The 10,149-nt window shown below is 38.5% G+C and overlaps 1 protein-coding gene across 1 annotated transcript; it reads left to right on the top strand.

Annotated features, from left to right (window-relative positions):
- The first annotated feature begins 2,941 nt into the window (after positions 1 to 2,941).
- On the top strand, positions 2,942 to 9,660 carry LOC106349823 (nuclear pore complex protein NUP155). Its single transcript, XM_048782310.1, has 13 exons — positions 2,942 to 3,326; positions 3,464 to 3,633; positions 3,698 to 3,824; positions 3,943 to 4,205; positions 4,358 to 5,963; positions 6,058 to 6,270; positions 6,366 to 6,613; positions 7,038 to 7,401; positions 7,543 to 7,736; positions 7,841 to 8,189; positions 8,510 to 8,728; positions 8,818 to 9,143; positions 9,252 to 9,660. Exons 1-13 carry the CDS (start codon positions 3,168 to 3,170, stop codon positions 9,358 to 9,360), a joined length of 4,347 nt encoding a protein of 1,448 aa, XP_048638267.1. The 5' UTR covers positions 2,942 to 3,167; the 3' UTR covers positions 9,361 to 9,660.
- Positions 9,661 to 10,149: the final 489 nt, after the last annotated feature.

The following is a 10,149-nucleotide window of genomic DNA, read 5'->3' as shown; positions in this document are numbered from 1 at the left end:
TATATTTATTTTAATAATGATTTATGAGTTATTATGATATTCTAAAAAATCCAAAAATATAAATCGACATTAAATGTAATATATGAGTTGTTACCATATTTTAAAAAATTTACAAAAAATATAAATTAAACATTAAATGTAATTGTCCATGTCATATTAAGTTATAAGCCATGTCATCAATTTTAGTAACTATGACATACTATTTTTGTGAAAATAATTGTAGAAAGACATATGGCAAAATCACTTCTCAAATAATGTAAAGTGGATGATCATAAAAATTAAACTGTTGACAAAACCTAAAAAAACAAAACATTAATTAAAAGGATTAGGGATGGTAAGTATAAGCTAAGAAACAAAGTTCTAGATAAGGAGGCCGGAGGCGCTATTTGCTCAAAAAAAAAAAGACAAGGAGGCCCTCAAGTTAAAGTGGCTGATTGTAACCCCAACTAAGTTGAATTGGAAACTGTAAAAAGATGTTTTAATTGTGAATGACACCATTTCTAAAGTATTTTCTATTTTTAATCTACAAAATATTAGATATCTATAACAGAAATGGAACTTACTTCAATGTATTATTATAAAATAGCAATTTCTATTTATAGAGTAGAAAATATAGGATTTCTACCTCTATTTCTATTTATAGAAAAATAGTAATCTCTATTTATTTAGATTAGAGTGAATTTACTTCTAAATGCTAGAAGCAAATATAAGGGTGGTTAGAGATGTAGTCGGAGCTAAGACTCTATATTTTCTTTCGGAATAGTTTGAACTAAGAAAATATACTTATTTCTAAAATTAATAATATGCTTGATTAAATTGACTATGAATAAATTGTTAAGATTTTTTTCTTATAAAAAAAATAACAAAACTGTGGATTTTGTAGGGCAAAACATACTATTATTATGTTTTTGATATTTTTATTTTGAATTTGTTTGCTGCATGGAAAGGAACGCATTTGACATGATCTCAGGATTCTTTTAATGTACATTGCTCTTAGATTTCAGCTGCTATTCATTTAGCCACTGCTTTTAACACAAGAACAAATTTATATTGATATTTTAGTAGCAAAGAATCAATAATCAATAGTTAAAATTTAAATATTCATATTGGTTAATATTAATATTAAAATAAAGTGAATTATATATTAGTTTAACCATATTTTCATTAAAAAAATTAATAAACGAGAAAAAGAATAATTGAATTTTAAATAAGAATAATTAAAAAAATATTCAACATGCGTACCAGCTTATGTGTATTTTCTGATATTGAAAAAAATATATTGAAATTTCAATAATTTCAAAATTGTTATTACCAAAACAATACAAAAAACTACAAATTTTTCTAATAGTTTTTATAGTGTAATTAGTATCAGTGAAAAAATATATTAAAAACACAAATTATAAATAATCTAAATTTAATTTGAATATACAGAAATCGCACTCTATAACCATACAAAAAACTAAAATTTGCCAAGTAACCAAAATCTCATTCTTTCTCCTCTCTTTTCTTCCTATCTCTCTCTATAAATTTAATTTTGTTTGTTTTGGTTATTTCACTAATTCACTTTTGAATATATGGGAAAAAAAACCCGGGCGTAGCCCGGGAAAATCTCTAGTAGTTATAAAAAACTTATTTTCTAAAGCTCCATCTTTTTAGCTGTAAAAAATTTTAAAGTTACGTCCATTAAAACTAAATCAGAAAATTCTACAGACTAAATTCTAAAGTAAATTTTCTATAGTTATAGTCCAACCAATCGCCCCCATAATTTGATAATTCAACGTTCGAAATAAAAGATACACACAAAAGACCTGTGCACTGCATATAGCAAGTAGACGAAAATTTAAAAGATGCTGAAAATTCTATAAATACAGCATGTGCGTGTAGTAAATCCGTTCTAAAACAAACAAACAGATTAACAATACAAACATTCGTGACATTTGTATTTTCCATGTTTTGATATTCACATTCAAAATTAGTGTAGATAGATCCACATTCAAAATTCAAACCCGTGATAATTAGAAAAAAAGACAATAATAATAAAAATCAAATGGATGATCATCAGTTTGCTCAGATGAATCATCTTTTTTGGAGAGTCTTTCTTCAGATGGATGATCATCAGTTTGTTTGGATATTATAGTACATTTGGAAATGAATGAATAATAAAGTCTTTAGCAATCTGGACATTGATCCTAGGGACACCCTTAAGTTGGCAGCAACAGAATCAACACTTTGGGCTGAGGCACAGATATTGAACGAACAGTGGACAACACAAACTGTGGAGGATAGGACACCCCCGGCGATTTCAGGCAGATGGTGTTTCACAGATGGTTCTTGGAAAGAAAATGATACCTTCTCCAGACAAGGTTGGTATAGTACGTTAGTAGGATTTGATGGGTTGTTGGGGGCGCGAAATGTTAGAGCTAGTCTCTCTCCTCTCCACGCAGAGATGGAAGCACTAATATGGGCAATGGAGTGTATGAGGAATTTACGGCAGTTTCAGGTCACGTTTGCAACAGATTGTTCTCAATTGGTGAAAATGGTTTCGGAACCAGATGAATGACCAGCTTTTGCAAATTATTTGGAAGATTTGAAAATCCTGAAAGCAAGTTTCCTCCGATCAGAGATTATCTATGTACCAAGAACGCAAAATACCAAGGCGGATAGCCTCGCCCGCAGTGCAAGGACACAATCGTCTTTCGTTGTTCACATGGATGCAGATCACCCGATGTGGTTTACAGAGTCAGTATGAGTCTGTAAAAGTCGATGACAAAAAAAAAAAAAAAACGATAGTTAAACAGAGAGAGTAATAATTTTCTGATAATTTCATAGTTAGCAAAATTAGAAATAGAAAGCTTGACCCGACCCGGAAAGCAACAAAGTTCGACCCGAAAAACTTACCAGAAAAAAAAAGGAAAGGCGAAGTTAGTCATAGTCATACCGAGAAGCCCTCCGTACTTAAATCATAAACCCTCTCTTACTCTGGGCTTTTGCTCGCACACACTCTCCCCCAATCGATTCTTTTCGCTCCGAGATTTGAACCAAAAAGTTCGAACCTTTTCTCTTCTTCCCGCTCTCTCAGGGAAGCCAAATTCGATCTAGGGTTCTGGGTCTCTCGCCCTCCAAGTATCCACCCCAAAAACTCGATTCCTTTTCAGATTTCAATCAACATGTCGCAAGACGAGGAGATTGTGATGCGAGACGTGACGAACGCGGGTCTCTGTGTCGGTGACCGCATTGGTCGAGAAGCCGCATCTCAGCTCGACCTAGAAGAGGCTCTAGAAGCTTCCAGATACGCTAGTCATCCGTACTCCACTCATCCCAGAGAGGTGAACGACTCGAGTCCCTCGTATATGGTTTTAATTGAAGAAGCAATTAGCTTGGTTTCTTGACATTACAAGAAGGGGATGTGTCGTTAGGGTTTTGAGCATTGACATGTATGTGTGTGTTTTATACTTTGATGCAGTGGCCACCGTTGATCGAAGTGGGTGACACGTGGGAGTTGCCTTCTGTACTTATTGATAGGTATAATACGGCAGGTGGCGAAGGGACGGCCTTGTGTGGGATTTTCCCAGAGATTCGACGGGCTTGGGCCTCCGTTGACAACTCTCTCTTCTTGTGGCGTTTTGACAAAAGGTAATTCTTTTGGAGTTTATGCCTTGTTTTCGTTGCTTTGTATTGATAAAGGAATGTATACTAGGGATGGGCAGTGTCCTGAGTATAGCGGGGAAGAGCAGGCTATTTGTGCGGTTGGATTAGCTAAATGTAGACCTGGAGTTTTTGTTGAAGCTATTCAATATCTTTTGGTGTTAGCCACTCCTGTTGAGGTAGGTGACACTTCTTTTTTTTTTTCTTTTTCAAAAGGCGCAATCTGATCACAACTTTTGTTAGTTTTGTGGTATTTTATATAATTTTCTGAGAGTAAAAACTGTACTTTCTTATCAGTTGGTTCTTGTTGGAGTTTGCTGCATTGAAGGACCTGATGGTAGAGATCCTTATGCTGAAATTTCAGTACAGCCTTTGCCTGACTATACAATATCGTCAGATGGAGTAGCCATGACATGCGTTTCATGTACTAATAAAGGGCGCATTTTCATGGCTGGACGTGATGGTCACATATATGAGCTTTTATATGCAACTGGCTCAGGCTGGCATAAACGTTGCCGTAAGGTGTGCCTTACTGCAGGTGTTGGTAGTATGATCTCGAGGTACCTATATTCTTTTTGTCTTTTCCCCCTTCTTTTTGTTCTCTTTGATTTATGGAATAATCTAGGACAAAAGCAAGATTCTAGCAATTATCTCTAACTCATTGTACTTCTGATCGTTTTAAAACATATATCTCTGATTCTGTCAATGTTAGGTGGGTTGTACCAAATGTATTCAAGTTTGGAGCTGTTGATCCTGTTGTGGAGATGGTAATTGATAATGAAAGGCAGATTTTATATGCCCGTACTGAGGAGATGAAACTTCAAGCATATGTCTTTGGGCCGAATGGGGAAGGCCCTCTCAAGATGGTTGCAGAAGAAAGGAATCTGTTAAACCAGAAGGACGTGAGCCAGTCAGCAGCGGCAGGTCGAGCTAACAAGCCAACTATAGTCAGCCTTTCACCATTGTCCATGTTGGAATCCAAGTGGTTGCACCTTGTTGCTTCCTTATCAGATGGTAGGAGGATGTATCTCTCCACCTCTTCAAGTGGAAGTAGTTTCAGTGGGTTCAGCAACCACCGCCAGGCTCCGAACTGTTTAAAAGTCGTTTCAACTAGGCCATCTCCTCCATTGGGGGCCGGTGTTGGGCTAGGTTTTGGAGCTGCATCTCTTGCTGGTAGAACTCCGAATGAGGATCTCTCCATGAAGGTTGACACAGCATTTTATTCTGTTGGAACCCTTGTCCTTTCAGATTCATCGCCACCTGCTATGTCTTCTCTTCTGGTTGTTAGCAAAGATTCAAGCGTGCATTCTCAGGTTGGCGGCACTTCAGGGTCAAGTTCAAGGAGTTCTCGGGCGTTACGTGAAGTAGTCTCCTCTCTACCCATTGAAGGCCGTATGCTTTTTGTAGCAGATGTGCTCCCCTCTCCCGACACTGCTGCTACTATTCAATCATTATATTCAGAACTTGAATACTGTGGACTCGAAGTCTCGGGAGAGTCTTATGAAAAGGCTTGCGGAAAACTCTGGGCCAGAGGTGATCTATCGACCCAGCATATTTTGCCAAGGAGAAAGATTGTCATTTTTACCACCATGGGTATGATGGAACTGATCTTTAACAGGCCTGTTGATATCTTGAGAAGACTTCTAGAATCTAACTCTCCAAGGTCCCTTCTGGAAGATTTCTTCACCCGCTTTGGAGCAGGCGAAGCAGCTGCAATGTGCTTGATGTTGGCTGCTCGGATAATAAATTTTGAAGATTTAATTAGTAACATTGTTGCCGATAAAGCAGCTGAGGCTTTTGAGGATCCGAGAATGGTAGGAATGCCACAATTTGATGGCAGTAGTGGATTGTCAAACACTAGAACAGCAACTGGAGGTTTCAGCATGGGCCAAGTTGTTCAAGAAGCTGAGCCCATTTTCTCAGGTGCTCATGAAGGGCTCTGCCTTTGTACGTCAAGATTACTTTTTCCCATATGGGAACTTTCTGTGATGTCTAAAAAACCCAGTTCTGATGCCATGTCTGGGGACGGTCTGGTGGTTTGTCGACTTTCTACCAGTGCTATGCATGTGCTGGAAAGCAAGATTCGATCTTTGGAGAAATTCTTAAGATCTAGAAGGAACCAGAGAAGGGGGCTTTATGGATATGTTGCTGGGCTAGGAGGTGCAACTGGCTCTATTTTGTATGGTACTGGTACAGAGTTGGGAGCAAGTGAAAGGAATATGGTTAGGAGCTTATTTGGAGCCTACTCCAATGGAGGCGAATCAGCAAATAAAAGACAGCGCTTGCCATATAGTCCTGCTGAATTGGCTGCCACGGAGGTAAGATTTGTTGAATTCTTAGAAATCTAGTGTACTTTCGTCCTCTTCAGCTGGTCCGTTTAGTAAGTCTTTAATTAGCCTTTCCCTCCTGCAGGTGAGGGCGATGGAGTGTATTAGGCAGTTGCTTCTCAGATCTGCAGAAGCCCTTTTCCTACTCCAACTTCTTTCTCAACATCATGTTGCTAGATTGGTTCAGGGCCTTGACGCAAACTTAAAGCAAGCTTTGGTTCAGTTGACATTCCATCAGTTAGTTTGTTCTGAAGAGGGTGACCAAATTACAACAAGGCTCATATCTGCCGTGATGGAGGTATCTCCCTTTATAATTTAAACTAGCCTTGGTGTCCCCCTCTTCTTAATTGTTTTGATTGTCTAACTTAAATCTGCTTCTATTGTTTGCCTCAGTATTATACTGGCTCTGATGGGAGAGGAACAGTCGACGATATTAGTGGGCGACTACGTGAAGGTTGCCCAAGCTACTTCAAGGAGTCGGATTACAAATTCTTCTTAGCTGTTGAACGCCTTGAAAGAGCGGCTTTAGCTGTAGATGCTGAGGAGAAAGAGAGTGTTGCTAGAGAGGCGTTCAGTTTCTTGAGTAAAGTCCCCGGATCTGCGGATCTCAGAACCGTCTGCAAACGTTTTGAGGAACTGAGGTTAGTTTTTCATTCAAGTAGATGTCCACACACTTGGTTAGTTTTAGTTTATGATCGTTAGTCGATAAACCTTAGTTTCCTTTTGCTTGTTAGAATTGTGTTAAAGCTTGTATTCTTAGTAGCAGTCAAAGGAAAGTTGAATCCTTTAAGCCCTTCTGAAACGAAGTTCAAAGAATATTCCAAAATTCTTTCTCAGTGACAGTCAAGCTAGCTTCTGATTAGAAAAAAATGTATTTGTAAAGATAGACAATGGAAGATAAATCTAGAAATTCGCAGTTAAGCATTCACACAAGAGTAGGGTATAAATCCTAAATCTAATTCATTGAGGTGAAACGGTCAGCTTAATGCAGATACATGATGCATGTTTTTTGCCTTTCTTCTAATATTTCATTTATTTGATATACACTTGAATCATTTTCTACAGGTTCTATGAAGCTGTTGTATGCTTGCCTTTGCAGAAAGCCCAAGCCCTTGATCCTGATGGCGATGCTTTCAACGACCAAATTGATGCTTCCATCAGAGAGCATGCTCTTGCCCAGCGAAAACAATGCTATGAAATTATTGCCAATGCCTTGCGATCTCTAGTTAGTTCCATGCTGGACGAGGCTTCACGTAGACAATATATATGCCAGATCGTTCATCTTGGTGTGCAATCAACTGACAAGGCATTCCGGGAGTACCTATATACGGCCATGATAGAACTCGGTCTTGAAAACGAGCTACTGGAGTACGGAGGTCCAGATTTGGTACCTTTTCTACAGAATGCTGGCATTCCTTCTGCATCAGAAGTATGCTCTTTATACGCTAGCGGCTAGCTCTTTAAATTATTTCTAATGTTATATTGTCAGGATTCCTATCGAATTTTGTAAATAAACGAGGTATAGGCAACTGTTTTCGAGGAATTATTCATTTCTCTTCTTATGCCATAGGTCGGAGCTGTTTCTGGATCATCTCCGCTGGGTCACTCAGGGACACAGATTTCATCAAATCAAGCAAAATACTTTGATCTACTTGTGAAATACTATGTGTCGAAGAGACAGCATGTGCTTGCTGCTCATGTGTTTCTACGGCTTGCAGAAAGACGCGCAATTGTTTCAGGGGACAATCCTACTCTTGAACAAAGGTAAGCAATCTATCTCGAACGTTGCCCTAGGTCACACATTACCTTGATTCTTTTACCCTCCCTTCTTTTTCTATCTCTAATGGGTTGCTGCCTTGTGAATTTAGGCGACAATACCTTAGTCACGCAGTTTTACAGGCCAAGAATGCAAGTAATAGCGATGGTCTAGCAGGTTCTGCTCAAGGTGGTTGTGACAGTGGGTTGCTTGATCTGCTTGAAGGCAAACTAGCAGTTCTTCAGTTCCAAATAAAAATCAGAGACAAACTTGAAGCTATTGCCTCCAGTTTTGAGTCCTCGGATGCCATGCAGGACTCTGAGCCAGTACTTAATGGTGATTCTAGTGATGATTCCAGCTTAGCAAATGCAGCAAATGAAAAGGCCTTGGAGCTCTCCGTGGAACTGAAAAGCATAACGCAGTTGTATAATGAATATGCTGTCCCGTTTGAGCTCTGGGAGGTAAGTTTAAAAATCATAAACTATCGTCTTTCAATGTAGTTTTGGACCATGTTTCTGGTTAACTGGTTTTCGAGCACTAAGTTTTGGAAAAGGGGAAGCCGATACTTCTCCATATCTATAACTTAGCTAATATTCTGTAAATTCATACGAATCTTTAGGCAAAGACAATAGTGACTGCTTCAGTATCCTGGTTTTAAAATGGAAATCATAAGATCAAACTATTTACATGGAGAGATTCAGTGCTTGTATCTTCGACTCTTTGTGAAGGCTCTATTTATATTGAATGTTTGCTTATCTGGCCTCATTCATATCATATGCAGATCTGTCTGGAAATGCTCTACTTTGCCAACTATTCTGGGGATGCTGATTCAAGCATAATAAGAGAAACGTGGTCTAGACTCATGGAGCAAGCTCTTTCACAAGGCGGGATAGCTGAAGCCTGTTCAGTTCTAAAGAGAGTGGGATCTCATGTATATCCTGGCGATGGAGTTGTTTTACCGCTCGACGTTTTGTGCCTTCACCTCGAGAAAGCTGCACTTGTAAGCTTCTCTCTACTCGTTATGTCGTTGATTCTTTCCATCAGGTTAAGAAACTAGATTTGAATACCAAACTGTGGTGGATTTTACAGGAGAGAGCAGAGAGGAATGAACTCGTAGGGGATGAAGACATAGCTCGAGCTCTACTAGCCGCCTGCAAAGGCGCAGCTGAACCTGTGCTCAACGCTTATGACCGTTTATTATCCAATGTAGCCATTGTACCATCTCCGAATCTAAGAATCCGTCTCCTTGGTTCGGTTCTGGTGGTGCTCCTGGAATGGGCAATGTCTGTATTGTCAGACAGAATGGGATCGAGTCCAGCCAGGTCTTCTCTGATACTAGGTGGCTCGTTTGCGCACGAGAACAAAGCCGTTGTTAACCAAGGGGCCCGTGATAAGATCGCAAGCGCCGCAAACAGGCAAGTTTCTCTCGCTTTCATCTTAAGTAGGTCTAGAGGCATTCACTCGTGTTACATATATATGTTCGGTGTTATCAGATGTAATTTTGCTTTTGGGATAATGGACAGGTACATGACAGAGGTTAGGAGACTGACTCTGCCACCGACGATGACGGAGAGTGTATACGCAGGTTTCAAAAAACTTGACGAGTCTCTTTTAAGTCCATTCTCCTTCTGATCCATCCATCATCACTCTTGTTTTTTTTCCCTCTCTATTTGCATCCAGTTTCTTCACTCTATATTAGGTGGCTTTTAGCAGCTTTCTTGTAACTTTAAAATCACTCCTGGGGGGAAAGTTCTCCCCTCTTTAGTTTGACTCTTGAGAAAGAATCAAAATACTAAAAGAGAAACAATTTTATTCTCTAGTTCCTCTTAAAAATTTGAGGCCTTGTGTGTCATTTTTAAATCTGTATTCTGTAATTTGTTTATCGAATGTTGTTGGTTATTAATGGCATACCGTACACTATTCAAGTGTTTAGTAAGTTTATTGTATTTGTGCTTACCTTTAAAAATAATGTATCAGAAGGTCTTTGCAAGTGCTAAGAGCATCTCCAATGTAAAACTCTATTTTTTCTTTTAAAATAGAGTAAAAGTGAAAATATAGTAAAATTGCTCTAACCCTACTTCATTTTCCACTACTCTATTTATGGAGTAAATTTCATTATGGAGTGAGATATGGAGTTGGGTTAGAGCATTCCTTACTTCATATCTATTTTTATTCTATTTAAAAGGAAAAAATGGAGTTGGGATGGAGATGCCCAGCACACTATTGTACACTTAATGAAATAATGATAAACAGTTATTCGTAATAATGTTTAAAGGTATGCGATTCTCGCCCAGTGTCGTATAATATGTGGATTGAAGAACATTTACACATGCTCCAAAGTTAATCTAAAGCCTGATAACAAAAATGTGATTAGGAGTAAACCCGGAATGATAAAACATGATGGTCTCTAGTGATTTGTCG

Source organism: Brassica napus, chromosome A6 (genome assembly GCF_020379485.1).
Source record: "Brassica napus cultivar Da-Ae chromosome A6, Da-Ae, whole genome shotgun sequence".
Lineage (NCBI taxonomy): Eukaryota > Viridiplantae > Streptophyta > Magnoliopsida > Brassicales > Brassicaceae > Brassica > Brassica napus.
This window is presented reverse-complemented; position numbering and strand designations above follow the sequence as displayed.

Coding starts and splice junctions, on each gene's coding strand:
- LOC106349823 (XM_048782310.1), top strand. CDS start 3,168: ATGTCGCAAGACGAGGAGATTGTGATGCGAGACGTGACGAACGCGGGT. Junction 3,634..3,697: donor TTGTGGCGTTTTGACAAAAG/GTAATTCTTTTG, acceptor AATGTATACTAG/GGATGGGCAGTGTCCTGAGT. Junction 8,190..8,509: donor TCCCGTTTGAGCTCTGGGAG/GTAAGTTTAAAA, acceptor TATCATATGCAG/ATCTGTCTGGAAATGCTCTA.